Below are 21,813 nucleotides of genomic sequence, written 5' to 3'. Positions count from 1 at the left end.
AAACACTTCTTTTTAATTATTAATTATTTTCAAACTTATATCTCGCTTATGGTTAGTTCTACATGAAAAATGCAAATAACTATTTTGTAGGAAATTTTATCACCTTTAATTTTGGTGAAAAAGTAAAAATTGTTAGGAGTAACTGTTTTCGAGATATAAGCAAAAAACAAAAAAACTGTTACCTTAAGTAAGCGCTTGCATATAAGCAAATTTAGTACTACTAGTATTGTTATTATAAATGTTATTGTTATTAATATGACGACTAAAGACAACTCTAAGACTTTAGTGACTTTTATGTCTCCTCCTTTTTCCTCTACTAAAGTGTTAGACACTATTAATTTAGTTTAATTTCAGTTTTTCAAACATTTTATTTTAAAGCAAATTTTTGTTAAATATTAAAAACTATAAAATGGGTTAGATTGCCTAAAAACACAGATCACACATGATCTTTTGCATAGAAATGAGAAAACGCTCATTCACACACAAAATAAGCTACATTTTTCCTTATTAAAAGTATTATTATTATTATTACTTATGTTACTATTACTATTATTATTATTATTATTATTATTATTATTACTATTATTATTATTATTATTATTATTATTATTATTATTATTATTATTATTATTATTATTATTATTATTATTATTATTATTATTATTAATTTTATTATTATTAAAAACTGATTATAACTTTTGTATAGTAAATGCTTTTATACCAGTTTTAAAATGAGATATTAATTTTAGACAATTTGTTGCCTAAAAACAGAGATCACAGATGATTTCTTGCATAGAAATGAGAAAACGCTCATATAACACACAAAATAAGCTTCATTTTTGCTTAGAAAACTAAGCTTACTTTTATTACTATTATTATTTTCATTATTATTATTATTAATATTATTATTATTATTACTATTATTATTATTATTATTATTATTATTATTATTATTATTATTATTATTATTATTATTATTATTATTATTATTGTTATTATTATTATTAAAAACTTATATTAAACAGACAGAAAACGTCGTATTCTGACACAAAAAAACGAATTACGTTATAGACTTGACGAGATCGGCGTATCTCGGTCTCTTATAGTACTCTTATAGGGTCAAAAAGTATCAATTTGGATTAAAACAAATTATTTTTGTTGAGTCTCAGTCTGAATTGTTTATCAGTTCAAACAAAAACGGCTTATTTTAGACGATCTTTTGCTTTGAACAAGAAAACTTACATAGAACAGATTAAAAACGTATTAATCTGGCATAAAAGAGCAATTTATGTATCACTTCGGATAAAGGCAGCTAATCCTATTCGTTTTATTGCTTAAAATAGACAAAATTGTTAATAAATCTAACAAAAACGCTGTATTCTAGCACAAAATACTAATTACATTATAGTATCGACGAGAATAGCTTATTTGGAATGATTCTATGCTTCCAAACGAGTAAATTTTTATTAAACAGATGCCAAACATCATGTTTTGTCCTATAAAGACATTTTATATTGCAGTTTGTATTAAAACAAAATATTTTCGTTGATTCTTTGTTAGAAGCAGCAAACCTAACATTAAAGAATCTGAAAACTTTGTATTCGGACACAAACCACCGAATTTTGTATCAGTTTAGACAAAAACGGTTGATTTTCGACAATATTTTGCTTTGAACAAGAAAACTTATATCAAACTGACTAAAAACGTCTTATTTTAGCACAAAACAAAAGATTTGCGTTATAGTCTTAACGAGAGCTGTTAATTTCAAACGGTTCTATGCTTTGAAACGAGTAAACTTTCACTGTACAGAGGAAAAACATCTTATTTCGCCTTTTAAAAACGATTCATGCGACAGTTTGGATAAAAACCAATTATTTTCGTTAATTCATTGTTACAAACATGAAACCTTACATCAAAGTAACTGAAAACCCCTTATTCAGGCACAGAAATTCGAATTACGTTTCAGTCTGAACAAAAACTGCTTACTTTAGACGATCCTTTGTTTTGAATACAAAAACTTACATTAAAAAGATTAAAAACGTCTTATTCTGGCTGAAAACTGCAAATTATATATTACTCTAGATAAAAGCAATTTATCCTGATTACTCCTTTACTTAGAATAGAGTAAACTTGTATAAAACTTAATAAAAACTTTAAATTTCGTCTCAAAGAAATAATTTACGTTATAGTTTTGACCAGCACTGTTTATTTCAAACGATTTTATGATTCGAAACTAATGAACTTTTATGGGGCAGATGCAAAACCACATATTACAATATAAAGCGTTGTTTTAAAGCAAATTATTACCTTTTGCAACAAGAAATTTCACGTCAAAGAAACTGAAAACATCGTATCCATGCACAAATATCGAATTACGTATCAGTTTAGGCAAATACAGCTTATTTTAAACGATTCCTTGCTATAAACAAGAAAAATTTTATCAAACATATTGAAAATGTCTTATTCTCGAAAATAAGAGCAAATTATGTATCAGTTTTAACAAAAGCGGATTACTCTGTTTGATTCTATGCTTAGAGTAGAGTAAACTACTATAAAACGTAATGAAAACTCTATATTCAAGCTCAAAAGAACAAATTACGTTATAGTTTTGACAAAAAAAAATTATTTCGGACGACTGCATATTTCGAAGTAAGCAAACTTTAATTGAACAAGTGCAAAAGCTAATACTTTGCTTTAAAATAACGATTTATGTGGTAATATGGTATTTTGCATCTGTCCTATAAAAGTTTACTCGTTTCGCTCCATTGAATCATTCGAAATAAATTATTTTGACACAACAACGAAAATAATTTTTTTGTTTAAACTGTAACATGTCGTTTTTATAAAACGAACTAAGACGTTTGGCATCTGTTTAGTGAAAGTTTTCTCGTTTGGGGGCATAAAATCGTTTGAAATTAACAGTTCTGGTCAAAACTATAACGTAAATTATTTCTTTGAGACGAAATTTAAAGTTTTCATTAAGTTTTATACAAGTTTGCTCTATTCTAAGCAAAGGAGTAATCAGGATAAACTGCTTTTATCCAAAGTAATACATAATTTGCAGTTTTGAGCCAGAATAAGACGTTTTTAATCTTTTTAATGTAAGTTTTCGTGTTCAAAAGAAAGAATCGTCTAAAATAAGCAATTTGTGTCCAGACTGAAACGTAATTTGATTTTCTGGGCCTGAATAAGAGGTTTTCAGTTTCTTTGATGTAAGGTTTCTTGTTTGTAACAATGAATAAACGAAAATCATTGGTTTTAATCCAAACTGTGACATAAATCGTGTTTTAAAGGCGAAATCAGACGTTTTGCCTCTGTTCAGTGAAAGTATACTGGTTTCAAAGCATAGAATCGTTTGAAATTAACAGTTCTCATCAAGACTATAACGCAAATCTTTAAAGTGATACAAAGAAATAATTTACGTAATAGTTTTGACCAGAACTGTTAATTTCAAACGATTTTATGCCCCCAAACGAGAAAACTTTCACTAAACAGATGCCAAACGTCTTAGTTCGTTTTATAAAAGCGACTTATGTTACAGTTTAAACAAAAACAAATTATTTGTGTTGTTGTTGTGTCAAAATAATTTATTTCTAATGATTCAATGGAGCGAAACGGGTAAACTTTTATAGGACAGATGCAAAATACCATATTACCACATAAATCATTATTTTAAAGCAAAGTATTAGCTTTTGCACATGTTCAATTAAAGTTTGCTTACTTCGAAGTATGTAATCGTCCGAAATATTTTTTTTTGTCAAAACTATAACGTAATTTGTTCTTTTGAGCTTGAATATAGAGTTTTCATTACGTTTTATAGTAGTTTACTCTACTCTAAGCATAGAATCAAACAGAGTAATCCGCTTTTGTTAAAACTGATACATAATTTGCTCTTATTTTCGAGAATAAGACGTTTTCAATATGCTTGATAAAATTTTTCTTGTTTATAGCAAGGAATCGTTTAAAATAAGCTGTATTTGCCTAAACTGATACGTAATTAGATATTTATGTATGGATACGAAGTTTTCAGTTTCTTTGACGTGAAATTTCTTGTTGCCAAAGGTAATACTTTGCTTTAAAACAACGCTTTATATGGTAATATGTGGTTTTGCATCTGCCCCATAAAAGTTCATTAGTTTCGAATCATAATTTCGTTTGAAATAAACAGTGCTGGTCAAAACTATAACGTAAATTATTTGTTTGAGACGAAATTTAAAGTTTTCATTAAGTTTTATACAAGTTTACTCTATTCTAAGTAAAGGAGTAATCAGGATAAATTGCTTTTATCTAGAGTAATATATAATTTGCAGTTTTCAGCCAGAATAAAACGTTTTTAATCTTTTTAATGTAAGTTTTCGTGTTCAAAACAAAGGATCGTCTAAAATAAGCAGTTTTTGTCCAGACTGAAACGTAATTCGAATTTCTGTGCCTAAATAAGGGGTTTTCAGTTTCTTTGATGTAAGGTTTCTTGTTTGTAACAATGAATTAACAAAAATAATTGGTTTTTATCCAAACTGTGGCATGAATCAGCTTTAAGACTATAACGCAAATCTTTTGTTTTGTGCTAAAATAAGACGTTTTTAGTCAGTTTGATATAAGCTTTCTTGTTCAAAGCAAAATATTGTCGAAAATCAACCGTTTTTGTCTAAACTGAAACAAAATTCGGTGGTTTGTGTCCGAATACAAAGTTTTCAGATTCTTTAATGTTAGGTTTGCTGCTTCTAACAAAGAATCAACGAAAATATTTTGTTTTAATACAAACTGCAATATAAAATGTCTTTATAGGACAAAACATGATGTTTGGCATCTGTTTATTAAAAATTTACTCGTTTGGAAGCATAGAATCATTCCAAATAAGCTATTCTCGTCGAAACTATAATGTAATTAGTATTTTGTGCTAGAATACAGCGTTTTTGTTAGATTTATTAACAATTTTGTCTATTTTAAGCAATGAAACGAATAGGATTAGCTGCCTTTATCCAAAGTGATACATAAATTGCTCTTTTATGCCAGATTAATACGTTTTTAGTCTGTTCGATGTAAGTTTTCTTGTTCAAAGCAAAAGATCGTCTAAAGTAAACCGTTTTTGTTTGAACTGATGAACAATTCAGACTGAGAGTCAACAAAAATAATTTGTTTTAATCCAAACTGATAATTTTTGACCCTATAAGAGTCCTATAAGAGTCCGAGATACGCCGTTCTCGTCAAGTCTATAACGTAATTCGTTTTTTTGTGTCAGAATACGACGTTTTCTGTCTGTTTAATATAAGTTTTTAATAATAATAATAACAATAATAATAATAACAATAATAATAATAAAAATAATAATAGAAATAAAAGTAAGCTTAGTTTTCTAAGCAAAAATGAAGCTTATTTTGTGTGTTATATGAGCGCTTTCTCATTTCTATGCAAGAAATCATCTGTGATCTGTATTTTTAGGCAAGAAATTGTCTAAAATTAATAACTCATTTTAAAACTGGTATAAAAACATTTACTATACAAAAGTTAATAATAATAATAATAATAAAAATAATAATAGTAATAGTAATAATAATAATAATAATAATAATAATAATAATAGTAATAAAAGAAATAATAATAATAATAATAATAATAATAATAATAATGATAATAATACTTATAATAATGAATTTCTTTCTAAATTAAAGCTTAGTTTTTCTAAGCAAAAATGATGCTTATTTTGTGTGTTATATGAGCGTTTTCTCATTTCTATGCAAGAGATCATCTGTTATCTGTGTTTTTAGGCAAGAAATTGAATAAAATTAATAACTCATTTTAAAACTGGTATAAAAACATTTACTATACAAAAGTTATAATAATAATAATAATAATAATAATAATAGTAATAATAATAATAATAATAATAATAATAATAATAATAGTAATAAAAGAAATAATAATAATAATAATAATAATAATAATAATAATAATAATAATAATGATAATAATACTTATAATAATGAATTTCTTTCTAAATTAAAGCTTAGTTTTTCTAAGCAAAAATGATGCTTATTTTGTGTGTTATATGAGCGTTTTCTCATTTCTATGCAAGAGATCATCTGTGATCTGTGTTTTTAGGCAAGAAATTGAATAAAATTAATAACTCATTTTTAAACTGGTATAAAAACATTTACTATACAAAAGTTAATAATAATAATAATAATAATAACAATAATAATAATAATAATAATAATAATAATATTGGTTTTTTGCTTATATCTCGAAAACAGTTACTCCTATCAAATTTTATCTTTCTTTCAAAATTAAAGCTGATAAAATTTCCAACAAAATAGTTATTTACATTTTTCTTGTAGGACCAAGAATAAACGAGTTATAGAGTTGGATATAAATAATATTTAACAAAAATTTGCTTTAAAATAAAATGCTTGAAAAACCGGAATTAAACTAAATTAATTGTGTCTAACACTTTAGTAGAGGAAAAAGGAGAAGACATAAAAGTCACTAAATGTTTCAGAGTCGTCTTTAGTCGTCATATTAATAACAATAACATTAATAATAATAATACTAATAGTACTAAATTTGCTTATATGCAAACGCTTAATTAAGGTAACAGTTTTTTGGTTTCTTGCTTATATCTCGAAAACAGTTACTCCTATGAATTTTTATCTTTTTTTCAAAATTAAAGCTGATAAAATTTCCTACAAAATAGTTATTTGCATTTTTTTGTAGGACCAACCATAAGCGAGTTATAGAGTTGGATATAAATAATCTTTAACAAAAATTTGCTTTAAAATAAAATGTTTGAAAAACCGAAATTAAAATAAACTAAGACTAACACTTTAGTAGAGGTAAAAGGAGAAGACATAAAAGTCACCAAAGTCTTGAGAGTCGTTTTTAGTCGTCATATTAATAACAATAACATTAATAATAATAATACTAATATTACTAAATTTGCTTATATGCAAGCGCTTAATTAAGGTAACAGTTTTTTGGTTTCTTGCTTATATCTCGAAAACAGTTACTCCTATCAATTTTTAAATTTTTGCTAAAATTAAAGCAAGCTGATAAAATTTTGTACAAAATAGTAATTTGCATTTTTCATGTAGGACTAACCATAAGCGAGATATAAGTTTGAAAATAATTAATATTTAAAAAAAAAGTGCTTTAACAGAAAATGTCTTGTGATTTAAAATACACTTAATTTAATGGGTCCAATACTTTATTAGAAGAAAAAGGAGGAGGCATAACAGTCACTAAAGTCTTCAGAGTCGATTTTAAATGCTGCATTTTTGTCTTTGTCTCAAACATTGAAAACTGAATTACATTTTTGTTCAGTAACAGTTACAGTTTTCTTATTGGTTTTTTGCTTATATCTCGAAAACAGTTACTCCTATAAAAATAAAAATAAATAAAATGTTTGAAAAACCGAAATTAAACTAAATTAATTAAGACTAACACTTTAGTAGAGGAAAAAAGAGAAGACATAAAAGTCACCAAAGTCTTGAGTGTCGTTTTTAGTCGTCATATTAATAACAATAACATTAATAATAATAATACTAATATTACTAAATTTGCTTATATGCAAGCGGTTAATTAAGGTAACAGTTTCTTGCTTATATCTCAAAAACAGTTACTCCTATCAATTGTTATCTTTTTACTAAAATTAAAGCTGATAAAATTTCCTACAAAATATTTATTTGCATTTTTTATGTAGGACTAACCATAAGCGAGATATAAGTTTGAAAATAATTAATATTTAAAAAAAAAGTGCTTTAACAGAAAATGTCTTGTGATTTAAAATACACTTAATTTATTGAGTCCAATACTTTATTAGAAGAAAAAGGCGGTGACATAAAAGTCACTGAAGTCTTCAGAGTCGTTTTTAAATGCTGCATTTTCGTCTTCGTCTCAAACATTGAAAACTGAATTACATTTTTGTTAAGTAACTGTAACAGTTTTCACTTTGGTTTTTTGCTTATATCTCAAAAACACCAAAATAGTTATTTACATTTTTCTTGTAGGACCAAGCATAAGCAAGTTATAGAGTTGGATATAAATAATATTAAACAAAAATTTGCTTTAAAATAAAATGATTGAAAAACCGAAATTAAACTAAATTAATTGTGTCTAACACTTTAGTAGAGGAAAAAGGAGGAGACATAAAAGTCACTAAACTCTTCAGAATCGTCTTTAGTCGTCATATTAATAACAATAACATTAATAATAACAATACTATTAGTACTAAATTTGCTTATATGCAAGCGCTTAATTAAGGTAACAGTTTTTTTGTTGTTTGCTTATATCTCGAAAACAGTTACTCCTATCAGTTTTTACCTTTTCACCAAAATTAAAGCTGATAAAATTTCCTTCAAAATCGTTATTTGCATTTTTCATGTAGAACTAACCATAAGCAAGATATAAGTTTGAAAATAATTAATAATTTAAAAAAATGTGCTTTAACAGAAAATGTCTTGTGATTTAAAATACACTTAATTTATTGGGTCCAATACTTAATTAGAAGAAAAAGGAGGTGACAGTAAATGCTACATTTTCGTCTTCGTCTCAAACATTAAATACTGAATTACATTTTTGTTTAGTAACTGTTACAGTTTTCACTTTGGTTTTTTGCTTATATCTCGAAAACAGTTACTCCTATCAATTTTTATCTTTCCTTCAAAATTAAAGCGGATAAAATTTTTTACAAAATAGTTTTTTGCATTTTTTTGTAGGACCAACTATAAGCGAGTTATAGAGTTGGATATAAATAATCTTTAACAAAAATTTGATATAAAAATAAAAAAAGATAAAAATTGATAGGAGTAACTGTTTTCGAGATATAAGCAAGAAACCAAAAAACTGTTACCTTAATTAAGCGTTTGCATATAAGCTAATTTAGTACTAATAGTATTATTATTATTAATGTTATTGTTAATAATATGACGACTAAAGACGACTCTGAAACCTTTAGTGACTTTTATGTCTTCTTCTTTTTCCTCTACTAAAGTGTTAGACACAATTAATTTAGTTTAATTTCAGTATTTCAAACATTTTATTTTAAAGCAAATTTTTGTTAAGTATTATTTATATCCATCTCTATAACTCGCTTATGCTTGGTCCTACAAGAAAAATGCAAATAACTATTTTGTAGGAAATTTTATCAGCTTTAATTTTAGTAAAAAGATAAAAATTGATAGAAGTAACTGTTTTCGAGATATAAGCAGGAAACCAAAAAACTGTTACCTTAATAAAGCGCTTGCATATAAGCAAATTTAGTACTATTAGTATTATTATTATTAATGTTATTGTTATTAAAATGACGACTAAAAACGACTCTGAAGACTTTGGTGACTTTTATGTCTTCTCCTTTTTCCTATACTAAAGTGTTAGACTCAATTAATTTAGTTTAATTTCGGTTTTTCAAACATTTTATTTTAAAGCAAATTTTTGTTGGCGATTATTTATATCCAACTCTATAACTCGCTTATGGTTGGTCTTACAAAAGAAATGCAAACAACTATTTTGTAGGAAGTTTTATCAGCTTTAATTTTAGTAAAAAGATAAAAATTTATAGGAGTAACTGTTTTCGAGATATAAGCAAGAAACCAAAACACTGTTATCTTAATTAAGCGTTTGCATATAACCAAATTTAGTACTATTAGTATTATTTTCATTAATGTTATTGTTATTAATATGACGACTAAAGACGACTCTGAAACCTTTAGTGACTTTTTTGTCTTTTTCTTTTTCCTCTACTAAAGTGTTAGACACAATTAAATTAGTTTAATTTCAGTTTTTCAAACATTTTATTTTAAAGCAAATTTTTGTTAAATATTATTTATATCCAACTCTATAACTCGCTTATGGTTGGTCCTACAAGAAAAATGCAAATAACGATTTTGTAGGAAATTTTATCAGCTTTAATTTTGAAATAAAGATAAAAATTGATAGGAGTAACAGTTTTCGAGATATAAGCAAAAAACCAATAAGAAAACTGTAACTGTTACTGAACAAAAATGTAATTCAGTTTTCAATGTTTGAGACGAAGACGAAAATGCAGCATTTAAAATCGACTCTGAAGACTTCAGTGACTTTTATGTCACCTCCTTTTTCTTCTAATAAACTATTGGACCCAATAAATTAAGTGTATTTTAAATCCCAAGACATTTTCTGTTAAAACACTTTTTTTTTAAATATTAATTATTTTCAAACTTATATCTCGCTTATGGTTAGTCCTACATGAAAAATGCAAATAAGTATTTTGTAGGAAATTTTATCAGCTTTAATTTTAGTGAAAAGATAAAAATTGATAGGAGTAACTGTTTTCGAGATATAAGCAAGAAACCAAAAAACTGTTACCTTAATTAAGGGCTTACATATAAGCAAATTTAGTACTAAAAACTACTCTGAAGACTTTGGTGACTTTTATGTCATCTCCTTTTTCTTCTAATAAAGTATTGAACCCATTAAATTAAGTGTATTTTAAATCACAAGACATTTTCTGTTAAAGCACTTTTTCTTTAAATATTAATTATTTTCAAACTTATATCTCGCTTATGGTTAGTTCTACATAAAAAATGCAAATAACTATTTTGTAGGAAATTTTATCAGCTTGAATTTTTGTAAAAAGATAAAAATTGATAGGAGTAACTGTTTTCGAGATATAAGCAAGAAACCAAAACACTGTTACCTTAATTAAGCGTTTGCATATAAGCAAATTTAGTACTATTAGTATTATTATTATTAATGTTATTGTTATTAATATGACAACTAAAGACAACTCTGAAACCTTTAGTGACTTTTATGTCTTTTCCTTTTTCCTCTACTAAAGTGTTAGACACAGTTAAATTAGTTTAATTTCAGTTTTTCAAACATTTTATTTTAAAGCAAATTTTTGTTATATATTATTTATATCCAACTCTATAACTCGCTTATGGTTGGTTCTACAAGAAAAATGCAAATAATTATTTTGTAGAATATTTTATCAGCTTTAATTTTGAAAGAAAGACAAAAATTCATAGGAGTAACTGTTTTCGAGATATAAGCAAGAAACCAAAAAACTGTTACCTTAATAAAGCGCTTGCATATAAGCAGATTTAGTACTGTTAGTATTATTATTATTAATGTTATTGTTATTAATATGACGACTAAAAACGATTCTGAAGACTTTGGTGACTTTTATGTCTTTTTCTTTTTTCTCTACTAAAGTGTTAGACACAATTAATTTAGTTTAATTTCAGTATTTCAAACATTTTATTTTTAAGCTAGTTTTTGTTAAATATTATTTATATCCAACTTTATAACTCGCTTATGGTTGGTCCTACAAGAAAAATGCAAATAACTATTTTGTAGGAAATATTATCAGCTTTAATTTTGAAAGAAAGATAAAAATTGATAGGAGTAACTGTTTTCGAGATATAAGCAAAAAACCAAAGTAAAAACTGTTACCGTTTCAGAACAAAAATGTAATTTAGTTTTCAATGTTTGAGACGAAGACGAAAATGCAGCATTTAAAATCGACTCTGAAGACTTCAGTGACTTATATGTCACCCCCTTTTTTTTCTAATAAAGTATTGGACCTAATAAATTAAGTGTATTTTAAATCACAAGACATTTTCTGTTAAAGCACTTCTTTTTTAAATATTAATTATTATATTTCGCGCCTCGTCCTCTAGATCACTATGTAGTATACCCATTTCCGTTAGATGGTAGCACACACTTCAAAGCAAATAAATTTGCGCGCCCTGTCACCTGATACTCCCTCTCGCGGCGCTTTGTCATTACTCATTTGTGTGTCGGATGGTGCACATCGTTTTCGGAAAATGGGTAGTAAAAAACGGAAACGCAGTTCGTCTTCGAGCTCATCGGACTCGTCGGAGGGCTCTGACCTGGTCGTCATTCGCAAACAACTCAAGAAGGCCCTAAAAGACGTCAAACGCCTTACCGGTAAGAAAAGGTTGAAAGAAAATCGCCGCCATTATAGTACACGTAACCAACCACGTGGAAGCGATACCAGCTCAAATCGCTCCTCAAGCAGCAAGGGGGAACGTTCCACATCTCCGGACTCGGAGAAATCAGTGCAGGGTGAGTCTCAGAAATTATTTTGAAGGTTACAGTGCCTGTTGCACGACTTTTCATTACGTAACTCAACGAGTTTTGAGTAACCTACAGAATGGAATCACATCACACTCAACGAGTTTTTGAGTGTTCAATGCGACTGTAAGTTGGACTCAACGAGTTTTGAGTACCCAATGCAATGCAAATAACTCAACGAGTTTTGAGTCTCCAATGCTATGCAATTGTCTCAACGAGACTTGAGTAACTTGCATTGACGCAGACGGGCGGGAGCCTCACTCAACGAGTTTTGAGGAGGGCGCGAATATTACCCAGTCTTGGACTCTTCCGTCCTTGTTTCAAATCCAGTCAACGAGTTTTGATTGGTAACTTGTGCCCAACGAGTGTTTCCTTGGTTTTTCCCGTTATTTTTGCCCTTGGGATAACGAGAGCTAACCTTAAACCTTGTTGTCCTCTTCCAGGGAATGAGGAGGATAAAACCCTCAAGAAATTGCCGCCAGAAATCCGGAAAATGCTGGGATCTCAAAGCCCCCCATCGGAAATGATGGGAAAACCCATTCACGAAGAAGTGGCGCAAGTTTGGGAGCAAACCTTGCAGAAAGGCCTGGACACGGAAGAAATCAAAGATTTGTTACAAAAATATCCTCCAATCGCAAATTGTAAGTTGGTCCAAGCCCCAAAATTGAATGCGGAAGTGAAAAGGGCCATAACGCAGCAGCATTCCGAACGGGACGAGAGACTTGCCCACGTGCAAGCTCAATTGGGCGCCGCAATGGGGGCGGTTGGTACTGCCCTTACTTTCTGTCTTCAAGAAGAAGGAGGGACCACCTCACAGCTAATCGAGTTACTGGGTGACGCGGGGAAACTCCTGGCCTCCGTCCACTTTGCTGAGTCCCAATCCCGTAGAATCCTGGCTTCAGCAGGCATTAATAAAACCCTTAAATCAACACTGACGGAAACACCGGTCGACGGGTGGCTTTTCGGTGATAACCTTAGCGAGCGTATGAAGACGACTCGCGCCCTCGAAAAGACATCCGAGGAATTAAAGATACCTAAAGCAAAGATCAACACCGGAAAGACTCAATATAATTTAAACTCGAAGAGTCTGCCTCGCCAATACTCCCAGAGCCGAGGCAGACACAATCAATCGCGGGAGCAAACGACAACCGAAGACGGGGAGAGAAGACCAAACGCGACGCAATCCTTATTATCGGCCTCGAACGTCGAGAACCGAACCTCCGAGGAGGAAACATTAAAGGTAGGGTCGTACTGCGGTCGCTTAAAGTTTTTCACCGATCAATGGCGTCAAATAACTTCGGACCCTACCATTTTATCATGGACACAGGGGTACGCCATACCCTTTCACCAAAAACCGTATCAAGAAAGACCTCCAAAAGAACGCGACTGGTCTTTCAAGGAGAAATCTATCCTTCAAGTTCAGCTAAACAAATTACTAGATTGTGGAGCAATTCGGCAGTGCACGGCCGAGCCAAAGCAGTTTGTATCAAATGTTTTTCTTGTGCCCAAGAAAAACGGTGCTAGTAGGTTAATTCTTAACCTAAAACAGCTCAATCACTTTGTAGAAACCACCCACTTTAAAATAGAAGACCACAAGGTGGTTTGCAAATTGCTTTCTCGAAACTGCTTTATGGCGGTGATAGATCTTAAAGATGCTTATCATCTCATTCCCATCCAAAAGTGCCACAGAAAATATCTTCGCTTTACCTTCCTAGGTAGACTTTATGAATATACCTGTATGCCGTTCGGCCTCAGCACAGCACCGTATGTCTTCACCAAATTAATGAAACCCCTAGTAGCGTATTTAAGATCTCACAATCTTCTGTCGGTCTTATACCTCGACGATTTCTTGCTAATGGATAACTCATATTTGCAAAGCTTACACAACATATCAATGACCTGCAAAATGTTGGAAGGACTGGGTTTTCTTATTAACTATGAAAAGAGTCAATTGACTCCCAATCAGACAGTTCGTTATCTCGGTTTCATCTACGACAGTTCCAATATGACGGTGAGACTTCCGCTAGACAAACAACAATGTATCACTAAGCTTGCAAAGAAGGTTAAAAGACAGTCGCAATGCTCAGTTAGGGAGTTCGCAAAAATGATTGGTACGTTAGTAGCTGCATGTCCGGCTATTAGCTATGGTCAGTTGTATACAAAGTCATTAGAACGAGCTAAATATTTAGCGTTGAAGAACACTCACGGCAATTACAGTCAAATTATGTTCATTCCGCAATATGTTAGGGAGGATCTTAACTGGTGGGAGGTCCATATTTCTTCCCGCAAGTCTCTTTTGCCCCCAAAATTTGTACTAGAAATTTTTAGTGACGCCTCGCTCTCAGGCTGGGGGATCTTTTGTGGAGGGGAGTCCACACATGGTCATTGGAATGAAAAAGAAAGATCAAAACATATTAATTTTCTGGAGCTGTTGGCAGCAAGCTTTGGTCTCAAATGTTTTGCTAAAAACCTATCGGGGTGTTGCGTTCTTCTGCGGATTGACAATACTACAGCAGTCGCCTATATTAACAGAATGGGGGGTGTTAAACACCCACATCTTCATGCGTTGGCCAAAGAAATTTGGCAGTGGTGTGAAGAACGAAAATTGTGGATATTTGCATCCTATATCAAATCCTCTCATAACACCGAAGCCGATTGGGAGTCTCGGCGGTTATCTCCGGAAACAGAATTTGAATTGGCACCATACGCCTTCAGAAAGATTTGCACATTTTTCCAAATTCCCGAAGTCGATTTATTCGCGTCTCGCAATAATACTAAGTGTAGAAGATTCTTTTCCTGGTTCCGAGACCCAGAGGCAGAAGTAGTGGATGCCTTTACGGTCCCCTGGACAGACTTAAAATTTTATGCTTTTCCCCCCTTCTCCTTGGTAGCTCATTGTCTACAAAAAATTGTTTCTGACCGAGCACGAGGCATTCTAGTGGTGCCATACTGGCCAACACAGCCTTGGTTTCCAATTTTTACATCACTTCTCAGAAAAGAGCCAATTTTCTTTGAACCCGATACTAACTTACTCCTTACTTCACACAGAGTACCTCACCCTCTGCATCAGAAGCTTTCCCTGGTGGCAGGACTCTTGTCGAAAAAGGTTTAAGGAAACAAGGCGTCCCTCGCGAAGCTACGAAGGTAACCCTGTCTTCCCTCGCCAAAGGCTCTCTGAAACAATACACCTGCGAGCTAAAGTTATGGTGGGAGTTCTGCCAAAGGAATGGTCACAACTGCTTGGACTTCACGGTTCAAAACATTTTAACGTTCCTATCCTGTCGTTTTCATCAAGGAGCTTCGTACAATACGCTAAACACGTGCCGCTCTGCACTGGCCTTGCTGTTATCACCCGAAGTGGGGAAGGATCATCGTATAAAGCGTTTTCTGAGAGGGGTCTACAGAATAAAACCCTCGAAACCCAAATATGACGTAACGTGGGACCCCGCAGTGGTCTTAGATTATTTCGAACGCTTGGGGGCCAACCAAGAGTTGAGTTTGGAGCTCATAACACGGAAATTGGCTACTCTTATGGCGCTTGTCACTGCCCACCGAGTACAAACATTGGCTGCTATCAGAATTAATAATATCCTTTTCTCTGCGGAGGGAGTAGAAATTAGAATTCCTGATGTCATTAAAACATCTGGTCCCCACAAATTTCAACCACTGCTAAGACTCCCGAAATTTAAGAAAAAACCGCTGCTCTGTGTCGTTAGTACTCTTTCATGTTATCTCGAAAGAACCGAGCTGCTCCGGTCGTCTGGTGAGACTCGACTGTTTTTGACCCACCGGAAGCCATTTCATCCAGCATCAACGCAGTCTCTGAGTCGATGGATTAAAATGGTGCTAGCAGAAAGTGGAGTGGATACCTCAATATACACGGCGCACAGCACCAGACACGCAGCCACTTCAGCTGCTGCGCGAAAAGGGATAAGCCTCGATTTAATTAGGAAAACAGCCGGGTGGTCAGCAACCTCGAGAGTTTTTGCGACATTTTATAATAAGCCTCTCATTCATAAAGAGATTTTCGCCAATGCAGTTCTCACGTGAACCCTATGAATATTCCTTTACATTTTATACTTAAGGATTGTTCTTTTTGTTGTAATGCTACCTTTACCAATCTTGTAATTTCTTGTAACAATATAGAAAATTATTGAGAAAACGAGATGTGCTTGTTGCAACAGCTTTAAACATCTACATAGTGATCTAGAGGACGAGGCGCGAAATATAATTATAAAATTAAACGAACTTACCCAAGTGAAGTTCAATTTTAATTATATGAAGCGCCTCGTCCGAATAGATCACTCCCTCCCGATCTATACAGACCCAATTTTTTCCCGTGATCTATTCAGTGTTGCAACATCACCGACAGCTTTGAAATAATGACAAAGCGCCGCGAGAGGGAGTATCAGGTGACAGGGCGCGCAAATTTATTTGCTTTGAAGTGTGTGCTACCATCTAACGGAAATGGGTATACTACATAGTGATCTATTCGGACGAGGCGCTTCATATAATTAAAATTGAACTTCACTTGGGTAAGTTCGTTTAATTTTATAATTTTCAATCTTATATCTCGCTTATGGTTAGTCCTACATAAAAAATGCAAATAACTATTTTGTAGGAAATTTTATCAGCTTGAATTTTAGTAAAAAGATAAAAATTGATAGGAGTAACTGTTTTCGAGATATGAGCAAGAAACCAAAACACTGTTACCTTAATTAAGCGTTTGCATATAAGCAAATTTAGTTCTATTAGTATTATTATTATTAATGTTATTGTTATTAATATGACGATTAAAGACAACTTTAAAACCTTTAGTGACTTTTATGTTGTCTTCTTTTTCCTCTACTAAAGTGTTAGACACAATTAAATTAGTTTAATTTCAGTTTTTCAAACATTTTATTTTAAAGCAAATTTTTGTTAAATATTATTTATATCCAACTCTATAACTCGCTTATGGTTGGTCCTACAAGAAAAATGCAAATAACTATTTTGTAGAATATTTTATCAGCTTTAATTTTGAAAGAAAAACAAAAATTCATAGGAGTAACTGTTTTCGAGATATAAGCAAGAAACCAAAAAACTGTTACCTTAATAAAGCGCTTGCATATAAGCAGATTTAGTACTATTAGTATTATTATTATTAATGTTGTTGTTATTAATATGACGACTAAAAACGATTCTGAAGACTTTGGTGACTTTTATGTCTTTTTCTTTTTTCTCTACTAAAGTGTTAGACACAATTAATTTAGTTTAATTTCAGTATTTCAAACATTTTGTTTTTAAGCAAGTTTTTGTTAAATATTATTTATATCCAACTTTATAACTCGCTTATGGTTGGTCCTACAAGAAAAATGCAAATAACTATTTTGTAGGAAATGTTATCAGCTTTAATTTTGAAAGAAAGATAAAAATTGATAGGAGTAACTGTTTTCGAGATATGAGCAAGAAACCAAAACACTGTTACCTTAATTAAGCGTTTGCATATAAGCAAATTTAGTACTATTAGTATTATTATTATTAATGTTATTGTTATTAATATGACGATTAAAGACAACTTTGAAACCTTTAGTGACTTTTATGTCTTCTTCTTTTTCCTCTACTAAAGTGTTAGACACAATTAAATTAGTTTAATTTCAGTTTTTCAAACATTTTATTTTAAAGCAAATTTTTGTTAAATATTATTTATATCCAACTCTATAACTCGCTTATGGTTGGTCCTACAAGAAAAATGCAAATAACTATTTTGTAGGAAATTTTATCAGCTTTAATTTTGACAGAAAGATAAAAATTGATAGGAGTAACTGGTTTCGAGATATAAGCAAAAAACCAATAAGAAAACTGTGACTGTTACTGAACAAAAATGTAATTCAGTTTTCAATGTTTGAGACGAAGATGAAACTGCCGCATTTAAAAACGACTCTGAAGACTTCAGTGACTTTTATGTCACTTCCTTTTTCTTCTAATAAAGTATTGGACCCAATAAATTAAGTGTATTTTAAATCACAAGACATTTTCTGTTAAAGCACTTTTTTTTTAAATATTAATTATTTTCAATCATATATCTCGCTTATGGTTAGTCCTACATGAAAAATGCAAATAACTATTTTATAGGAAATTTTATCAGCTTGAATTTTAGTAAAAATATAAAAATTGATAGGAGTAACTGTTTTCGAGATATAAGCAAGAAACCAAAACACTGTTACCTTAATTACGCGTTTGCATATAAGCAAATTTAGTACTATTAGTATTATTATTATTAATGTTATTGTTATTAATATGACAACTAAAGACAACTCTGAAACCTTTAGTGACTTTCATGTCTTTTCCTTTTTCCTCTACTAAAGTGTTAGACACAATTAAATTAGTTTAATTTCAGTATTTTAAACATTTTATTTTAAAGCAAATTTTTGTTAAAAATTATTTATATCCAACTCTATAACTCGCTTATGGTTGGTCCTACAAGAAAAATGCAAATAACTATTTTGTAGGAAATTTTATCAGCTTTAATTTTGAAAAAAAGACAAAAATTCATAGGAGTAACTGTTTTCGAGATATAAGGAAGAAACCAAAAAACTGTTACCTTAATAAAGCGCTTGCATATAAGCAGATTTAGTACTATTAGTATTATTATTATTAATGTTATTGTTATTAATATGACGACTAAAAACGATTCTGAAGACTTTGGTGACTTTTATGTCTTTTTCTTTTTTCTCTACTAAAGTGTTAGACACAATTAATTTAGTTTAATTTCAGTATTTCAAACATTTTATTTTTAAGCAAGTTTTTGTTAAATATTATTTATATCCAACTTTATAACTCGCTTATGGTTGGTCCCACAAGAAAAATGCAAATAACTATTTTGTAGGAAATGTTATCAGCTTTAATTTTGAAAGAAAGATAAAAATTGATAGGAGTAACTGTTTTCGAGATTTGAGCAAGAAACCAAAACACTGTTACCTTAATTAAGCGTTTGCATATAAGCAAATTTAGTACTATTAGTATTATTATTATTAATGTTATTGTTATTAATATGACGATTAAAGACAACTTTGAAACCTTTAGTGACTTTTATGTCTTCTTCTTTTTCCTCTACTAAAGTGTTAGACACAATTAAATTAGTTTAATTTCAGTTTTTCAAACATTTTATTTTAAAGCAAATTTTTGTTAAATATTATTTATATCCAACTCTATAACTCGCTTATGGTTGATCCTACAAGAAAAATGCAAATATCTATTTTGTAGGAAATTTTATCAGCTTTAATTTTGACAGAAAGATAAAAATTGATAGGAGTAACTGTTTTCGAGATATAAGCAAAAAACCAATAAGAAAACTGTGACTGTTACTGAACAAAAATGTAATTCAGTTTTCAATGTTTGAGACGAAGACGAAACTGCAGCATTTAAAAACGATTCTGAAGACTTCAGTGACTTTTATGTCACTTTCTTTTTTTTCTAATAAAGTATTGGACCCAATAAATTAAGTGTATTTTAAATCACAAGACATTTTCTGTTAAAGCACTTTTTTTTTAAATATTAATTATTTTCAATCACATATCTCGCTTATGGTTAGTCCTACATGAAAAATGCAAATAACTATTTTATAGGAAATTTTATCAGCTTAAATTTTAGTAAAAAGATAAAAATTGATAGGAGTAACTGTTTTCGAGATATAAGCAAGAAACCAAAACACTGTTACCTTAATTAAGCGTTTGCATATAAGCAAATTTAGTACTATTAGTATTATTATTATTAATGTTATTGTTATTAATATGACAACTAAAGACAACTCTGAAACCTTTAGTGACTTTTATGTCTTTTCCTTTTTCCTCTACTAAAGTGTTAGACACAATTAAATTAGTTTAATTTCAGTTTTTCAAACATTTTATTTTAAAGCAAATTTTTGTTAAAAATTATTTATATCCAACTCTATAACTCGCTTATGGTTGGTCCTACAAGAAAAATGCAAATAACTATTTTGTAGGAAATTTTATCAGCTTTAATTTTGAAAAAAAGACAAAAATTCATAGGAGTAACTGTTTTCGAGATATAAGCAAGAAACCAAAAAACTGTTACCTTAATAAAGCGCTTGCATATAAGCAGATTTAGTACTATTAGTATTATTAATATTAATGTTATTGTTATTAATATGACGACTAAAAACGATTCTGAAGACTTTGGTGACTTTTATGTCTTTTTCTTTTTTCTCTACTAAAGTGTTAGACACAATTAATTTAGTTTAATTTCAGTATTTCAAACATTTTATTTTTAAGCAAGTTTTTGTTAAATATTATTTATATCCAACTTTATAACTCGCTTATGGTTGGTCCTACAAGAAAAATGCAAATAACTATTTTGTAGGAAATGTTATCAGCTTTAATTTTGAAAGAAAGATAAAAATTGATAGGAGTAACTGTTTTCGAGATATAAGCAAAAAACCAATGTAAAAACTGTTACCGTTTCAGAACAAAAATGTAATTCAGTTTTCAATGTTTGAGACGAAGACGAAAATGCAGCATTTAAAATCGACTCTGAAGACTTCAGTGACTTATATGTCACCCCCTTTTTTTCTAATAAAGTATTGGACCTAATAAATTAAGTGTATTTTAAATCACAAGACATTTTCTGTTAAAGCACTTCTTTTTTAAATATTAATTATTTTCAATCTTATATCTCGCTTATGGTTAGTCCTACATAAAAAATGCAAATAATTATTTTGTAGGAAATTTTATCAGCTTGAATTTTAGTAAAAAGATAAAAGTTGATAGGAGTAACTGTTTTCGAGATATGAGCAAGAAACCAAAACACTGTTACCTTAATTAAGCGTTTGCACATAAGCAAATTTAGTACTATTAGTATTATTATTAATATAAGCAAGAAACCAAAAAACTGTTACTTTAATAAAGCGCTTGCATATAAGCAGATTTAGTACTATTAGTATTATTATTATTAATGTTATTGTTATTAATATGACGACTAAAAACGATTCTGAAGACTTTGGTGACTTTTATGTCTTTTTCTTTTTTCTCTACTAAAGTGTTAGACACAATTAATTTAGTTTAATTTCAGTATTTCAAACATTTTATTTTTAAGCAAGTTTTTGTTAAATATTATTTATATCCAACTTTATAACTCGCTTATGGTTAGTCCTACAAGAAAAATGCAAATAACTATTTTGTAGGAAATGTTATCAGCTTTAATTTTGAAAGAGAAATAAAAATTGATAGGAGTAACTGTTTTCGAGATATAAGCAAAAAACCAATGTAAAAACTGTTACCGTTTCAGAACAAAAATGTAATTCAGTTTTCAATGTTTGAGACGAAGACGAAAATGCAGCATTTAAAATCGACTCTGAAGACTTCAGTGACTTATATGTCACCCCCTTTTTTCCTAATAAAGTATTGGACCTAATAAATTAAGTGTATTTTAAATCACAAGACATTTTCTGTTAAAGCACTTCTTTTTTAAATATTAATTATTTTCAATCTTATATCTCGCTTATGGTTAGTCCTACATAAAAAATGCAAATAATTATTTTGTAGGAAATTTTATCAGCTTGAATTTTAGTAAAAAGATAAAAGTTGATAGGAGTAACTGTTTTCGAGATATGAGCAAGAAACCAAAACACTGTTACCTTGATTAAGCGTTTGCATATTAGCAAATTTAGTACTATTAGTATTATTATTATTAATGTTATTGTTATTAATATGACTATTAAAGACAACTTTGAAACCTTTAGTG

At 29.9% G+C, this 21,813-nt stretch overlaps 1 protein-coding gene across 1 annotated transcript; it reads left to right on the top strand.

Annotated features, from left to right (window-relative positions):
• The first annotated feature begins 11,675 nt into the window (after nt 1-11,675).
• LOC663685 (uncharacterized) lies at nt 11,676-16,237 on the top strand. The gene is made up of 3 exons (XM_008199120.3): nt 11,676-12,063; nt 12,516-13,312; nt 15,121-16,237. The coding sequence occupies exons 1-3, from the start codon at nt 11,685-11,687 to the stop codon at nt 16,120-16,122; spliced, it is 2,178 nt and encodes a 725-aa protein (XP_008197342.2). The 5' UTR covers nt 11,676-11,684; the 3' UTR covers nt 16,123-16,237.
• Nucleotides 16,238-21,813: the final 5,576 nt, after the last annotated feature.

Source organism: Tribolium castaneum, chromosome 9 (genome assembly GCF_031307605.1).
Source record: "Tribolium castaneum strain GA2 chromosome 9, icTriCast1.1, whole genome shotgun sequence".
NCBI classification, from domain to species: Eukaryota; Metazoa; Arthropoda; class Insecta; order Coleoptera; family Tenebrionidae; genus Tribolium; species Tribolium castaneum.
This window is presented reverse-complemented; position numbering and strand designations above follow the sequence as displayed.